The 17,812-nt window shown below is 36.7% G+C and overlaps 1 protein-coding gene across 1 annotated transcript in view; it reads left to right on the forward strand.

Annotated features, from left to right (window-relative positions):
• Positions 1-17,812, forward strand: part of L3MBTL3 (L3MBTL histone methyl-lysine binding protein 3) — a 139,636-nt gene that overhangs the window by 19,634 nt on the left and 102,190 nt on the right. Inside the window, exons 3-7 of the mRNA XM_006144270.2 lie at positions 5,448-5,564; positions 13,082-13,193; positions 13,559-13,633; positions 15,336-15,495; positions 16,634-16,766. Coding sequence (XP_006144332.1) covers positions 5,463-5,564; positions 13,082-13,193; positions 13,559-13,633; positions 15,336-15,495; positions 16,634-16,766 — 582 coding nt within the window. The 5' untranslated portion in view covers positions 5,448-5,462. The remainder of the gene's footprint in view (positions 1-5,447; positions 5,565-13,081; positions 13,194-13,558; positions 13,634-15,335; positions 15,496-16,633; positions 16,767-17,812) is intronic.

A 17,812-nucleotide genomic window follows, 5' to 3' on the forward strand; every position in this document is an offset into this window, starting at 1 on the left:
CAGGAATGTGAGGTTCTACAAAGCTAAAGGCACACGAGAAGGTCCCATGTTTGTGTTCCTGGGTCTCCCTGGACACTCTGTGCCCATGTACATGTGACTACCATCCTAGCTGGCTGAAGGTGGACTGTGGCTTGAAGACCCTGTTGGGGGTGGCCCTCTCTCTTTTCCTGTCTCTTATTCCGGAGGGAAAGAATGAAAGGAGTAAAAGAGAAGAAAGAATGTGGATGCATCTAGTTAACCTCAAAAGAGGATAGCAAAATGATGCAGAGAAACATCTATTTTTTATCCTTTTTACTCTGTAAAAGGGATGTATATGGCATATGTAGGATGGCTACACTTCAAAAAAATCTTGGAAGAATTTTTCAGGCCTATACAGAACTAGAATGTAGTACACCAAGCTTCTATGGCCCTTGACACATCTTGATATTTACCAACATGTTGCCAATATTTTTTCACTTCTTCGAAATCCCTTCAATTAATGCACAGCAAATTTCTCATGTTGTATCATTTCTTCTCTCTATTTTCAGTAGGCATCTCTTACAATATGAGGAAGAACTTTTTTAAACATACGTATCATCATCCTCCTCCTCTAAAAATAGGTACTGTGTTTCTCTAATATCAGATAGCTAATTGGCATATATACTTTCCCTCCTCTCTGTTTGTATTCTTTATTCAATAGTTTGGATCTTGGTCTATGAATTGTGATAATGTGATCGCTTAATATGGCTTATAAATCTCTTTTAATATAAATTTCACCCCCTCCCTCATTTTTAAAAAATTCCTTACACTTTCCTTTTTGTGGAAAGTTTTATCTTGTACAGCAGTGGCTTTCAGACTTTGTTTGGGGGAAAAGGTTTTTGCTATAGGGTGTGTACGCTCGCTTGAAAGATAGACAGAGACAGAGAGACAGAAAGCTAGAAATCACCCTCCAGGGGGCATGGCCACACCACAGTCCCTTTTCCTTCATTCTCCTCGCGGGATCTTGGGCACTCATGCACATGTGCCCGGCGTGAGTTTGAGCCACTGGGTCTGATACTTGAACTGTGGTCAACTACATGGGAGCCCAGCTACATAGCCATTACGCTGACTGCTGGTCCTGGCTTTCAGACATTTTGGTCTTAAATTCCCATATATTCTTAAAAATGAAAACCCAAAGAAGTATTATTCATCTGGGTTTCAAATATCAATATTTATTATATTAGAAATAATTTAAACTATTTAAAAATAGTGATCAGAAGCCTAGTATATTATAGTATGAAAGTGTAATTTTGAGACATAGTTGTCTCCAAAATTAAAAAAAAAATGAGAGAAATGACATTGTTTTACATTTTGCAGATCTCTTTAATGTCTCCTGTAATGGAAGATACTGGATTCTTAAACCTCCTGCCTTCAGTCTATTACAGTATCTTGTTTTGGTTGAAATATATGAAGACAGTATGGCTTCATACAGATAAGGGGTTGAAAAGGGAAGGTACAATTTACTGGTCTTTCCAGTAATAGTGTATATTCTTCTTTGATATCATACCAAAACTGACTTGACAGGTGATGTTCAAGGTTAATTACAGTGTGCAATTCAAACTCTTATCAACGAGCTTTTCATACTGATACATTAAAATCCATCAGTGTGTCTTGTTTTTTGGATCCATGCATAATTTTGAAACATCAAGCCTTGGTCATTTGGAAAATATTACTTCACTGAGTTATGAATATCTTCCAAATGTTGACCTATTTCGTTATGAAGTATTTTTTAAAATTGCATTCATAATTATCACCACTCATTTATCTTGGAAAAAAAACTTTAGCTATTAGGAAGCCGTCAAACTCATGGTTTTCCAAAATCCTGATTTTCCTTTTATTGTTAGCAACAAATACTGTCAGTATTTTCTCTGATGTGACAGGCTCACTTCATTTATGTTTGGCAAATTATTTACCAGATATTCAAACCTGAAATAGACAGTTAAGTAAAAATGGCATTCCATGAAAAAAGCAACTCATTTAGCTTGGATTGCAAACGCGATGTAAGACAGCGAGGTACTTGAGACACTATGGTACTTTAGCGTGCCAGATAGTGCTACTCATCACACAGAATTTGTATATTCAAATATCAGTACTTTATAAAATTGATTTTTTCCCACTTCCTCAAGTATTTTTGTTTTATTTTTTAGGTTTTTGCCATAGGGTGGATGCTCTCACCCAGGGGAGAGAGAGACAGAGACAGGGATAGAGAAAGTGAGAAATCATCCCCCAGGGACAGTAGCGAAACCACAGTCCATTCTCCTTCATTCTCCTCTTGGGATATTGGGCACACACGCACATGTACCTGCATGATTTTCAAGCCACCTGGCTCAAGACTTGAACCTCGGTTTGCCATGAGGGAGTGCAGTGCCTTCACCACCATGCCACCTACTGGCCCCAATTAAGGATGGTTTTTAATGAAACTTGGCAATTGCTTACTTGGAAGTAGTAAAGAATAAAATGAATACTCTATGGGTGGGTAGCACCGGTGCAGCAGTTTTACCCACTATTGTTTTTGTACAATCAGGGCAAATGGCAGCTGTGAAGAAGGCAAATAATATATTAATTTTTTTTTTTTTTATGAAGACAGTTGACTATTGAAAGGGTTGAACTTTTTAAAGGGTCTCAGGGAGCCTCAAGACATGAGAAATGCTGCTGAAGAGGTTTTGAGAGCCTAGATTCTGTCCCTTATATCTTTATGGTATAATTTAACATGCTCCCTTTCTCTGGAATTTCCTATAAATAGACTTGCTCAGATTAGTTTTGATTTTGTTTTTTCCTGGCAAGACTACTTTGTAGAAGGTGTTAGGTTTGCATTCTTAGCAGCCTTTGATGGTTGTTGCCTAGAGCCATTACTTTATTAAGGGTTGCAAGTGGTCATATTCTGTCATTGCTTCATTTATTAACTGGAATTATTTCTCAAGGGAAATAATTCTCACAATTTGGTTACCTTGAGATAACAGTTTACATGGAAAGGCAGGATAAATCCTTGTTTTGTTTTCCAAATAATAAGTTGATTCTTTTGTATCTCTAAAGGTGATCAGTGGGGTGTTCTTGGTTTGTTTGCTTCAAATGTTAGTATAAACTCCTGGATTACTTCCTGATTGGTGTGTTTCACTTCATATTGTACTTATTTGTTTAACTTTGGTAAGCAGCAGTCTCTTCAAGTTGGCTTCTGCATTTTTTGGATATGACTCTTATTGTCTTTGATAATTTCCTTCTTGTTTGACAAGATGTTCCAGGCTCATCTTGGCCATTTACTGCCACTGAGCTGAAATTAGTTTTCTAGGAAGCAGAAGGGGATATATGGTGTCTAGATGCCATAATCTGTGTGCTAGGCTGCTCATTGCTATTGATTGATGATTGTCTAGTGTGTTTTTTTTGGGGGGGGCAGGAAAATATGCATACTGTTAAAGATAAAATACATCCTAAATTGATACTGATAACTTCCATTCGAGTTTAGGAATCCTTGATCTTTAATCAGTTGTCTAGTTGTCTCTGATGCCAACATACATACTTATTTTGTTTTATCACATTTATGGAATTTGCTCTATACTTGGAGACTGCTTTCTGGTTTCCCAGAACAGCAAATTGGCAGATATTTCAACTGAATTGAATAAAGCAATTTACAAAAAGAATCAATCACCTTGTGTATTTGTTGTATTGGTAGAACAAATACTTAATTGATAAATTCAATGTAGATGACGATCAATAATGGACTACATTTTTCCCTTTTCTCAATATCTTTCTTTCTTTCTTTAAGACTTTTGCTATAGGGTGCATGTGCTCACCAGAGAGAAAGAGAGACAGAAAACAAGAAATCACCCCTGGGGGGAGATAAGCCATGCCACGATCCCTTCTTCATTTTCCTCTTGAGATTTTGGGCATGCACGCACATGCACCTGGCATGAGTCTGAAGCCACCAGGTCCAGAATGCGAACTACGGTTGACTATGTGGTAGTTCAGTGATGTAACCATTACATCATCTGCTGGTCAGAGAATAGCCTTTCTTTTAAATCAACATTTTTTATTAATTTTGTTCTTTTTTAATCTTATTTTATTTCAAGTTCTTATATACATTCAATCATGTCATTTAGTTTGCGAAGTGAATATTCCAACATGTTTACATTTCTCCCCAGTCCAGTTGATAATACTATAAAGTTATCTCAACAGATAACACCCCATTTCTTTGTTCCATTAATGCTTTGCCTCTCCATTTTTCTCACTAATGTCCTTCCTCAGACTCTATTCCTTCACCCACACTATATCTGGTATTCACAACCATTCACTGTGTTTTTATATCCTTTAGTCATTCAGTTTCAGTCATAGAGTGTGGCTACTCAGTATACATTAAGTGGGGATATACAGTGTCTCTCCTTCATGGCCTGGCTTGCTTCACTCAGCAGTAAATCTTCCATATTTATCCACTTTCTGTCAAAAGTCAGGGTCTTGTTGTTTTTTATAGCTAACTAGTATTCCATAGAGTATATGTTTTTCAATCCATTCATCTGTTCGTGCACATTTGGGTTGGTTCCATGTCTTAGCAATTATGAATAATGCCACAATAACTATCGATGTGCAAGTACTTTTCCGATTAAGAATTCTTCTGTTGTTTGGGTAGATAACAATGAGTGGGATTTTTGGGTCATATGGAAGTCCTATTTGTAGATTTTTGAGGAATCTCCAAATTGTTCTCCACAGTGGCTGGACCAATTTACATTCCCACCAGTAGTGTAAGAGAGTTCCCCTTTCACCACACCCCTTAATTTTGTTCTTTACTCATACATATTCTCTTTGTAGTATTTTAAAGCAGGAAAAAATAACTTTCTGGGGCAAGGAGTTCTATCCATTTGGTATCATGATTTTCCTTTTTCAATGAATAGAAAAGATTGCTATAAATCAATGATTCTTTTGAAGAATAACGAAATTGGTGGTTAAGGTGCTGGGTCCCACATGGCCAACTGAATTCAGTGGCTTGAAAAACACGCTGGACTTGTTGCCTGTGTGCTCAAAATCTGGAAAGGAAATGGAGAAGGGATTTTGGTGTGACTGTCCCCCCTAGGGGGTGATTTCTCACTTGCCCTCTCTGACACTCTCTTACTCTCTCTCTCTCTACTCTCTCCCTCCCTCTCCCTCTCTTGGGAATGCACAGCCCTATGGCAAAATCTATAAAAAAATTTAAAAAAAAGCAATATTTACCAAGATGCTTTTTTACTTAGAAATTTTAATTAATATCTTCTTACAATTTACTACAGATTGCACTGAGAATAATAATAAAGGTATTTTTGAAGCAATTGTTTTTAGACCTAGGGATGTGAGATATTGTAATAAAGAAAATTACATAATTAAGTGAAACTAAAGTAACAACTCTAAATTAAAAACTGATTTCTATGTAGAATATTTACTGATATGTCTTTTTTCTCCCCTTTCAGATTAAAAAATAAATCATGACTGAATCTGCCTCTAGCACAAGTGGTCAAGAGTTTGATGTATTCAGTGTTATGGACTGGAAAGATGGAGTAGGTACATTACCAGGAAGTGATTTAAAGGTAAGCTACCTTTATTACGTACAGTTATATGTGTGCACATCTGCATGTGTTTATTTTGAAATTGAACACATATCTGAAATAAGAATTAAAAGCATTAAGCATAATGCTTTAGGTTTTATATAATGTTTAGACATCAATAATAAACTCAAATGACAATTTGAAATGCTTACAGATAGGCAGAGATCTTTGTCACTCTAGTTAGGGGACTGAGTCATATTTCTGCAGGATGCACTTATTTTGCAAAAATTGATTTATAGCTTTAAGGAGGATTGTCTCAGTTTCAACTCTATCATGATGGCCCTTAAGTGTGGAAATGTGGACTTAGTGTAGACTTAGCCTCTTGTGTTTTGTAGGCATATGCTTTGTTATTTTGAGTGGATAACCATATTACCTGTGTCCTAGTGTTTTCATTTAAAAACTGGCTAATGTTAAAATGTTGACTAAACAGGACTATTTACCTCCCTTAAATTATTTATGCTGTTGGGACCAGCAGGTGGTATGGTAGCTAAGGCACAGGATACTCCCATGTGGCCAACAGTGTTTGAGTCCCAGACCTGATGGCTTGCTTTCTCTCTCTCTCTCTCTCTCTCTGGTCAAATTAAATGGATGAATAAATAAAATTAAATAATTCTTTAAAAAATTATTTATACTGTTAATATGGATATTTGTATGATCACTTATTCAAAATCAGTTCCTTTCTGTAAATCAGATTGCTTTTGTAGAGTTAAGAACTCACTTCGGTCTGCCACTTTCAGATGTTCTTGCTCTGCTCCTTTGCACAGCCCCCATAAACCCACTCCAGAACCACCTCTGCTGCCCATGAGACATGATTAATACAAGCACCCATCTGGGAAGTGTCCCTCCCCCCATTTCTAGTTTGCTTTTGCTTCATTCCTATCTCTGGGACCTTGGACTGTCTGTGGCCCTTTAGACTTTGTGTCCGTACTTGGCCGTTCCAGTGTTTGAACTTCCCATCTCCCTTACTGGCTGTCACTTGGCTTGCCTCTCTAATGCTTAGTGTTCTGCACTGTCTTGAATAGAAATTCCTGCCTCCTAATACGGGCTTCTTGGAATCTAATTGCTTTTAGTGGTTGCTTGACAAATATCTCAGCCAAGCCCACCATAGCCCATCCTCCCCAGTGGTGAGATTTGGACAATGTGCACATCATTGGAAAAATACTTAGATTTTAGTTAGGTTAGGTTTAATAAGGTACAGTGTGCCAACACCTCTGAATTTAACTTAGCAAGAATATTGCAATGAGGCTTAGTGAAATCTGAAGAAGAGATGGGGGTTTGGGTTTTAGTTTTGCATGAGCTTGAACGAGTAAGTTGATCTCTTTGGGTCATTTCCTGTGCAGTAAAATAATAAATAAATACTAAGAAATTTTCCTGCTCTAACATTCTCTAAACATTCATCTGGATAAGATATGATAGAGATAGAGTACAAAGTTTTATTTTTTTAGGAAAGAAAACCTGTTTCTCAAATTCTAATAATGTCAGTCACATTTTAGCTACTTGAACTTTGTTAAATTATTAAAATTTCCCAAGTTTTAGAATCATTGTTTATAAAATGAGGATATTAGAATCTGTGTCGTAGATAATTATGAGGATTGGAAAAAATAATATATATAAACCACTTAATGACAAACTTTTCTGGCTTCACAATATACTTTGTAAATTGCCTCTTCATTTCTTTATACCTTTATTTTTCTTGTACATTTGTATCCTTTTCCTTCTCCATGGCTATTTGTGTGTGTGTGTGTGTGTGTTTGTGTATGTGTGTATGTATGTATGTGTATGTGTATAGCTTATATAAGCATGTGTGTTTATATATTTTGAAGTTTTGTCAGAGAACATAGGTGCTTGCTAGAAATAGATGACAGAGATTGGAGATAAAGAAGAAAAGTTAGAAAGCACAGCCTCACCACCTAGTAGAAAATGGTCACACTGTAATCCCATCTCCATTTCTCCTTCCTTTTGGGATTTTGGGCATGTATACACAGCCACCTGATATGTTTCTCAAGCTGCCATGTGTAGCATTCAGACTGTATCGTCAGCCATGTTGGATCCAATTACCTTCATGCCCAGGCTGGTCTCATTTAGCTTTCAACAATGATGCCGTTTCTGTCCCCAAGAAATCTGGGTTGCTTTAAGGTTTTCTAAGCAGAGAATTTTAGAAATTAACCTATTACTTTTACTAAGGTAATCAGGTAATTAAGCCATTTAGTCATTATTATAATCTGGGTTATTTGATAAGACTTTTAGACTCAGCTAATTACCTGGGTAGTTGCCTTATATTCAGTTTATTTATAGTAGACAGTTTGATATCTCACTTAAAAATAATTTTAATATTATTTTCTACTTTATATTTCTCTTTATCTGAGAAGATTCAGCAACCAGCCAGTTGATTATATTACTCAAGACTTTTAATTTAGTTGCTGTGTATTTAAAATTCAAGGTGTTTAAAAGATCTGATTGAGAAATTGATTTTTCACAAAATTAAAATATTAGAGCTTTGAGTAAGTCTTGCTTTGCCCATTCAACACGACCTAGGCTTATGTTTTTTAGTGGCTGTGGACATGTGTATTTCCTAATAGTGTGGTAGCCTGACAACAAGCCAAAGTTAATTCAGTTAATATAATTAGCTCATACATAGAATCCAATTTCTTAGGATAAGGACAGGTTTTTTTTCTTTAAAGATTAAATATTTTTGGACCAACAGGTGGCATGATGGTTAAGGGAGTAGATTCCACACAGCTGACTCCATGGTTCGAGTCCCCAACTCAATACCTCAAAATACACATGAGGCACATGTGCACATGTGCCCAAAATCCTGAGAGGAGCATGGAGGTGAAGGGGACTGTGACATGGCCATCTGCCCTAGGGGGTGATTTCTCATTTTCTCTTTGTCTCTTTCTCTCTCTGTTGGTTGCATGTGCTTTGCAGCAAAACTAAAAAAATAAAAATAAAAAAAATTAAAAAAAAGGAAAGAGAATGGTAAATATTTTTTTTTTATGTCTCTTTCTCTCTCTGTTGGTTGCATGTGCTTTGCAGCAAAACTAAAAAAAATAAAAAATAAAAAAAATAAAAGGAAAGAGAATGGTAAATATTTTTTTTAATGGAGGAGGCGTGTGCACTTACTAGAGAAAGAGAGAAAGGCAAAGAGATAGAGAGAGAGAGAGAGAGAACCTGCCCCCTCCAGTTGGATGTGGTGATACTGCAGTACTTTTTCCTCCATTTCGCTATCCTCTCAGAATTTTTGGTATGCACACATGTGCCCGGTATGTTTTCCAGGCCACTATGGCTAGGATTTGAACCACAGTTAGCCACATGAGATCTAGCTCCCAGTGCACTGTGTTCAACTGCTGTACTGCAGGGCCAACCCAATTAAAAATATAACAAACAAAATATAGACTAGCATTTGTAGATTAGTGTCTCAGGGCCAGTGAGAAGAATTGGCAGGCAACTAAGTGATAGTGGAAAACACCTGGTAGTGCTCTCTGTACTTAGGCAGTTTCTCTATGTGAACTTCTAATCATGTCTGAGATTTAGCCACAGAGAATTATTTCTCTGAGTCATGAGGATTTAATCTTTCAGAGTCTCTCAGTAAAATGCAGGTACACTCCTGAGAGTGATAGCATCTTATCTAGTAGGAGTAATTGCCATTGAGTTGAGGATAAGATCCTGCAGCAGCAAGGCAGAAACCTAACTGTAAAATTCACTACTCTCTTACCATGTGGTTTGCTTTGTCTTGATTATGCTCAGAACAGTTTAGTTACCAGACATCTTAGCCCTTAAAACACATTGGTAAATTGAACTCATTTCAACATTGAAAATAATATGAACATAAGAACCTCAGCAGTGACTTTTAATGATTTATCATTAAAGATAGGCAAAAATTGGCAAAAGAGCATTTGCCTCTATAAGCAAAAATAAGAAGAAAGTTAAATGAACTAAAGGTAGTTCAAGCCAAGTCAGACAAACAAAACCTTTGCAACCTCTTATATATTTGAGGCATAATTGTTTTCTGATTGATCTGGATATGTGCACCTACAGGAAAAGTTACAATGTCAGCTGGTATATGTTGATGTTTGCTTAATAAATCCATTCTGTAAAGTTTATAATTTTGACATTCTTGGTTGCAGAATTAAGCCACATAACAGATTTTTAGCTATCAATGTTAAATGAACTAGTAACTTAAAAATAAATAAAGGTGAAGTGGCCATCATTCCAAACCTTTTCATGAAAGTATAACAAGAGCTTGAGTGTTTTATTGGGGGAAAAATGTTGGGAAACACACTGGTCTTCATGGAATTTTATTCATGGGTCTTCTCTGTCATTACCAGCTCCTAGCGAATAATGTTGTGTATCATTTTCTACAATAGTAATACACTGGAAGATGTAAATCCTTATCAAGAACCCAGAGAAAAATTTGATCCTATATTTTTTGGCATATGGTAGAATACATCGAAAATGCTCTGAGGATTTTAATTTTTGAGATAGTTAACTTTGGTTTCTGTAGATATATTCTTTACTTTTTCAAGGTTACAGTGTGCCTTTGAGGATGTGATGAAACCTAATCCCAGAAAACTATGTATGTGCAGCACGTACCACAGTTTTGCATGTATTTCTAAAGACTTATCAACCTTAGAAGTCTATCTGAGTATTGCTGGCATGGAAGAGTTCACAGTGCCCGTGACGCTGCATCTTTACTTTGTACTTAGACTATAGGTCATTACTGGTGATTAATATTAGGAGAAAGAAAACATATATTGTGGAACTATTACTTTCTAACTTTGAGAGTATTTGAGCCGAAAGCTTTCAGAAATTGTTGTTTTGAATTTTTACTTGGAGATTCATTCAGTGGAGTTTTCTTAGTGTTTGAAATGCAAGGTGGTGAACAGTTTAGCATATCTGGAAATTTAAGCACCAGAAACTTTCTGTTTCATAAAAAATATTTGATGTGATTTTCCACATTTTGGTATTTTTCAAGTAAGCATAAATTACCATCAATAATGTATACTAAAAGTAAAATTACTTATCTAAAGTGAATGATCAAGATTGTGCCAGTTTTTAAAAACATTTAATTCAGAAATGATTTTTGATCTCATTCTTTAATATCATTAATTAATAATAATCACAAGGCTTGTTTTTTCTACTCTTGCCCAGTAGATGGTACTGTCAGCCCATTTTCAAATACTTAGTTTTTACTTTGTTTTTAGAGTGGTCATTAAAATTTTTAATTTGTTTAGGATTTCCTTTTCCAAAAAGTAATTATTTTTAGCTCTTTTGCTTCTAGTTAACTGTTACCATTTCCTAGGTTGACAATTAGTTGTATACACTCTCTGTGGTACTCATATCTCACCTATGAACTCGTGTGTGGAATATGTAGTAGGGAGACAACCAACATTCTCATTTAACCATTTCAACTCGTTCAATCTAGAAGGCATTTAATAATTGTGGACCATGTGTAGAAAATTGTTTAAAGTGCTATTTTCCCCTAGTGGACTGAATGATTATTGATACTTTTTGCTTAAGATTTTTCTGACTTGCAGTCTGAATGTGGTTTGTTAACATAAATAATCCTTGGCATGTTGACCAAATCCTTTTTTAGGTTGGGAAATAGAGGGCCTTGCTTAAATAATACCTATTTATATGCTCATAATTTCTGTGAAAGATCTAAAAACTTGTATCCTTTTAAATTTTGAGCTTTCTAGTTTTTTGTTTGTTTGCTTTTTTTTTTTTTTTTGTCTTCCATATTCATCTTAGCATTTTGTTATAGTGGAGTATTAGAGAAGTATCAGTAATGTGTATTTTTAAATTTTGCTAACATTATGAAATAAAATACACGTTTTTAGAATGGAATCAACATCTAGTTATTTACATCTATTCTTGTTTAGAATAATCCAGCATACTCTTTAGAAATTAAAATTGGTATTATAAACGAGGATGGAAATAGCTTTTTTCCCATTAAGTGCTCTAGAGAAAAATAGCAAGAGAACAAATAGAGAGGCATGACATTAGGGGGACACAGATATGGCTTATTATCTGCTGATGATGATGTGTAGAGTATTATCAACTGGTTTGGTCTGAGAAGTATTTCATGATGGGTAAAGTCTTTTTACAAGAAAAATGAGAAATAGTGATCAACTGTTTTTAAAAAAATAATTGGAATAATAATAATAATAATGTTGTTGTTAAGAGAGAGTTTTGCTATAGGCCCATGCACTCACTGGAGAGACAAAAAGAAAGCAAGAAATCATCCCCTGACCCCAGGGGGGAGGTGGGGATAGCCGCACCACAATTCCTTCTCCTGCAGTCTCCTTTTGGGATTTTGGGCACAGTATGCCTAGCCTGAATTTTAAGTTGCGGGGTCCGGACTCAAACCTCGGTTGGCTTCGTGGGAGTCCAACAATGTAAACATTATACCATCTGCTGATCCCAAGCTTTTTAGTTCTTCATCACATTTTAAAATTAGTGGCTCCCTAATACCACTCTGTTTTATGAAAAAATAAGGAGCATAGGAAAGTCTGAAGTTTATGACTATGAGAGTGAACTTAGCTGTGTCACAGAGAGCAGAGTCTCCCCCACACGTAGGTAATGGTTCAGCTTTCAACCCACACACATACCATACGACAAGGTTGTTGCAGAAACATACTTTGAAATTTGCTATCAGATAAGAGAAAACTTTTAATATTTGGAACAGGTTGTCCACAAAAGCAAAGTGCCCTTACTTTTTAGAGATACAGTTGACTGGCAGCTGGTAGACTTGTTCTGGTCTGTGGATATTTCCAGTTGTTTCAGAGAATTAGAGGTGAAGAAAATGGAGAATTCTTTAGAACAGTGAGACAGAAGAAATGTAGCACTGGGGGTCGCATGGCTAACACTCTTCAGTCTTCCATGTTCACTTAGAATATAAGAAGTAAGTGACAGGCCATTGTTTTGGGGAAATGGATATTTCTTCCCTCTGAACGAGGTCAGCTTGTATGAAAAAGTTGGTTCCTGGGAAAAGAGTAATTCTTCTATACTAACTTTGAGTATTAAATAAGCATAATATACAATACCAAAAAAAAAAAAAAAAAAAAAAAAAAAAAAACACAAATTCTATTTTAAAAAAAAAAAAAAAAGTGGTAAAAAAAAAAAATTTGAGTTTTAAAAAAAAAAAAAAAAAAAAAAAAAAAAAAAAAAAAAAAAAAAAAAAAAAACAAACCCAAGTCTTAGTTTAAAAGTAAGAAAGAAGTGTGTTTGAAATGACAAACAGTCCAAGGCCAGTCTGTATGCCCATGCAGGATGACTTATATCCTTCAGCGATACCTAGCTGCTTATTCTGTCCCCGTCCTCGAATTCCAAAAGGCGTATAATACAGAAGTCTTAATGTTGGTAGAAGGTTTATCAGGCTATAATTGTGTAAGTTAAATTTTAATAATTAATTGGCTTAAGGACTAAAGTGTCAGCCTTTAAATAATTACTGTCCTGATCACTTTTGTGAATCTTACCTCTTTCTTCCACATTGTTAGTTTCGGGTGAATGAGTTTGGAGCCCTAGAAGTTATTACAGATGAGAATGAGATGGAAAATGTCAAAAAAGCAACTGCTACCACGACCTGGATGGTACCAACTGCCCAAGATGGTAAGGAAGCATCATCTGCATTTGATTTTTTTTGGAAAGATTTCAAATAAGACCATCTGTGGATTTGTGATAGGCTGGACCTTTGAAAGTCCTGAGTGATTTTTGTGTCTCAAGTTCTTAGGTAAATTTCTGTTATAAAATCAATGGGAGCAAGCTTTTATGTTTTAAAGTAACTATAAACTGTCTTCTCTCCTAATGCCAGATCTGTAACTGTAATAGCACCTGGTTAGTTGGAAAGTATCAAGTAAATCCATGTTGTAGCCTACACAGGTGATTTAGCCAAAAACCTGCCACTTTTTTCTCATCTACTCCGATGGTTGTAACTAACACCTATATGCTGATGACTCCTAAATCTGTATCTCCAGCCCCGACCTCTCCCCTGAGCTCCAGGCCCGTATTTCCACCTGCCTACTGGACATCTCCACCTGGATGTCCCACAGGTACCTCAAACTCCACATGTCTGAAATGCAATTCATTTTCTATTTCTTTCTGCCCTTCCCCAAACCTTCTTTCTCTTCGGTAACCCATAATTTCGTTGGCGGTAGTACCATCTACCCAGTGGACAAGCACGAAATAGAGGAGTCATCCTGAACTTGTTCTTCCCGTGCCCGTATCCTGTTACTTAATCCTCTTGGTTTTTATTTCCTAAATATGTCTCAGATCTGGCCTTTTCTACCTATTAGCACTGCCACTGCCTAAATTTAGACCTGTATCAACTCTAACCTGAACTATTGCAGATTTTTGCTCCTAATTTTACCCCCTTCCAAGTTATGCTGTACCCTGAAGTCCAAGGAACTTATGCAGGCTGCTTATCTGACATATCACTGATTTCTCATTGCTTCTTTAACAAAATATACAAAGATCTGGGTGACCTGCACCCAACTGCTTGCTTTAATCCTCACTCTGTTTCCTTCTTTGTCTGTGTGTTCCGACAGTGCCAGCAGCCTGGAATTACATGCAATTTTCCCAACACATCTTGGATTTCATGCTTCTCTACCTTAGCTCATGCTTTATATTCTAGCTCAAATGCCATTTTTCTCTTTGTCCTGTTGATAAATTTCTCTTTGGCTTTCAAAACCCTGTTGAGACTTTTTATCGGAAAATCCTTTCCTGACCTCACTCCAGGCAGAATGAATCACTTCTTTCTCTGTACTACTTCTGGGTCTTGTTCATGCTTCCAGGATTGCATGTATCACATTTTATTGTCAATATTGGTTTTCTTTTCTGTCTTCTCTTCCAGACTGTGAGCTCTCTTGGGCAAGGTCTGTACTGTCATGATCAGTGTCTAGTGTAAATTGGTGCCTAATAAATGTTTGCTGAATGAATGATTAGCCTAATGATTCAGGCGAAAGGAAATGTGAGTTCTTAAATGATTTAGATAATAACGATTCAGAAGATCTGCTACATTAAAAGTAAGACAGATGTTGATTTAGCCAATTAAGTAAAACCAAATCACGCATCAAAAGGTTATAAATGTGAAATAACATAGATGACACTTTAGACATTTTCTTACAGATATACCTGTAAAATAGGATTCTACAGATCAATAATTTCATCTTCTGAATTCAGTGACTAATGAAATTTTTTGTCATTTTACTCTCAACTCTGTAGAAAAAGCCTTGCATAAACTTTTTTCTTTTTTTGGACTTTCAATTTTTTAAATTTAAAGAAAAAATGCAGGAAGGTGTGTGACCTCAACAGAGAATGAGAGAGAGAATGAGAAAGCACCCCCCCCATGGGAGATGGTCCTGCTACAATTCCTTATCCTTCATTTCTTCTCTCTTTAGGCACATAGTCATAAGTGCCGGATATATTTCTTTCAAGCTGCTGGATCTGGGACTTGAGCCATGTAGTCAGCTATGTGACATTCAGCCACCTTAACCACCATGCCATAGGGTGGCCCTGAACAAACTTCTATTTATCCAGTCTGCAAAGTATTTTTTGTTATGTAAATTATTTGAATGATTTCTTGCCAACCCATCCCCCCTTTCTCCCAAATGATCATTCATTCATTCAACAAACATTCTTTTACTGTGTTGCTAACAAAATTATTAGAAGGAAAAAGCTTAAATGTGTTTTGGAATGTCTGTTTTCATGGTTTTAATCTCTCTCTCTCTCTCTTTTTTTCTTTCCATGTTTTAGTCTTTTCAGAGAAGACAGGAATGCCTTTCAGGTTGAAGGACCCAGTGAAAGTAGAAGGGCTTCAATTCTGTGAGAACTGTTGTCAGTATGGCACTGTAGATGAGTGTCTTTCTGGAGGAAACTATTGCAGCCAGAATTGTGCTCGTCATATCAAAGACAAGTAGGTTTTTGCCCTGTTCCGTCTACAAAATGGGTTTTAAAGTTCAAGATCTCTAATCTAGGACTGAGAATATAGAGTTTTGTGCCCTCTGATATCTGTCACCCATTCGTGTCTTTTTTCCAGAGACTTCCCCTTTAGAGACACATGGGCCATGACCCTTTTAGTGGACCTGGTGACTTCTGTCACGCCTGTTCTGAGTTGTCTTACTAATGTTCTGCCCACAGTACAGCCTCTGCCTTTGTCTTCAGCCTTCTGTTTCCATCCGTTTGGTTGCTCCCCAGCTAAGATTATTTAGGTTTTTCTAGATTTCATGCATATTTTGACAATACTAGTATTTATGGAAACACAGTTTTATTTATATTTTTGGGGGGGTTTAGGTAACTCAGCTAAAGTTCCACATATGGAATAAAGGTTCCACTGTTTGGTACTCACCTGGATGAAAATGGCCTTAGTTTGGCAGTATATTAAATCATGTTACTGATGATCTCAGGGCACACACTGAGGATTGTGGGACAAGGGCATTAGTTGTGACTGGCAGTGGTGTGTGTCCTCACATTTGGAGACTGTGTGACAAAGTTCAGATTATTACTAAGAAGGTATGTTTCTTGAATATGTCCATGTATTACAAATAAATAACTTGACATTTATGTTTTAGTGGAGTTTCCCATATATTTTAGTCAACACAGCTTGAGAATTGTTTTTGTTGGCCAACTGGTATTTTACTAAGTTACACTTGGCCTTTTTCAGTGGGATGTGTCATATAATTGCAGGTCCTTGCTTTGGAATTGCCCTAAAGATAAATAATCTCTAAACAGTCATTTCTTTTATTAGTATAGGTGGTATATCTGCAAGACAGTTATAAACTTGTTATAACACATTCTACATATATTGCTGTCCCGTATTTATGTTAATATATAAAGTAGTTTCTACTTTCTACCCTGACAGATATAATATGTAATAGTGGATTTAAGTGTACCTCATCTATGCTATTTTAATGCCTACAAATTTCTCCCGGTGGTTAAATAGTTTTCGTTTGGAGGGTGATTTTTTTAAAAATAATTTTTGCATTGATAATCAACTGGTAGATATTTGATAGGTATTATTTCCTGTCACTATTTTGGGTTTATAAACACAACAGAGATCAGAAGGAAGAGAGGGACTTAGCAGATGACAACGAGGAAGAAGACTCTAAGTGCAGTCGGAAGAAAAAGCCAAAATTGTCTCTGAAAGCTGACCCCAAGGAGGATGGAGAAGAGAGAGATGATGAAATGGTTAGTACCTTTAATGTGACACCGGGGAACGAAGGGACACTTTCTGTGGACAGTATTATGGTCACAAGCACTGCTCTGGAGCTGGCTGCTTGAGTTCCTGTGCTGATTCCAGAATGACTGTGTTACGATCAGTTTACCTAGCTCTTCTGTGCCTCACTGTCCACATCTCAAAATAAGAATAATAACTATTAGTACCCTTTGGGCCAACCAGGCAACTTGGTGGTTATGGCAGCTGGATCCTACATGGCTGATAGCACTATTTGATTCCCAGACCTGGTGGCTTGAAAAACACACTTGGTTGGGACCAGCAGATGGTATAATGGTTACATTGCTGGAATTCCATGTAGTCAGCCAAGGTTTAAGTCCCAGACCTAATGGCTTGAAATTTCACACCGAGTTTGTTTGTGTGCCCAAAATTCCAAGAGGAGAATGGTGGGGAAAGAACTGTGGCATCACCATCCCCCCTGGAGGGAGGGGTGTAATTTCTCGCTTTCTGTCTCTGTCTCTGTCTGTCTCTCCAGTGAGTGCATGCACCCTATTGCAAAGATCTTTCTCAAAAAAAAAAAAAAAAAAAAAAAAAAAAGAAAAAAAGACACACTGGAATTATATGTGAGCATGCCCAAAATTCCAAGAGGAGAATGGAGTAGAAGAGATTGTGACATAGCCATGCCCCCAGGGGGAGGGTTGATTTCTCACTTTTCCTCCCTCTTTCTCTGTCTCTCTCCAGCTAGTTTATGTACCTTATAACAAATAAAATATTAATATAATAGTACTCTTCCAAGAGCCAGCAGATAGTGTATCAGTTATGTCACTGGAGTCCCACATGGCCAAACATGGTTTGAGTCCCAGACCAGGTAGCTTGAAAATCACACCAGGCACATGTGCATGTGTGCCCAAAATCCTTGGAGGAGAATGGAAGTGAAGGGATTGCAGTGTGGCCATCATTCCTGAGGGGTGATTTCCCATTTTCCCTTTCACTGTCTCTGTCTCTCTGTTTCTTGGTGAGCACATATGCCCTACGGCAAAAAAAATCTTTGAAAAAATAC

This window comes from Tupaia chinensis, unplaced genomic scaffold (assembly GCF_000334495.1).
Source record: "Tupaia chinensis unplaced genomic scaffold, TupChi_1.0 Scaffold000117_2, whole genome shotgun sequence".
Taxonomy (NCBI): Eukaryota; Metazoa; Chordata; class Mammalia; order Scandentia; family Tupaiidae; genus Tupaia; species Tupaia belangeri.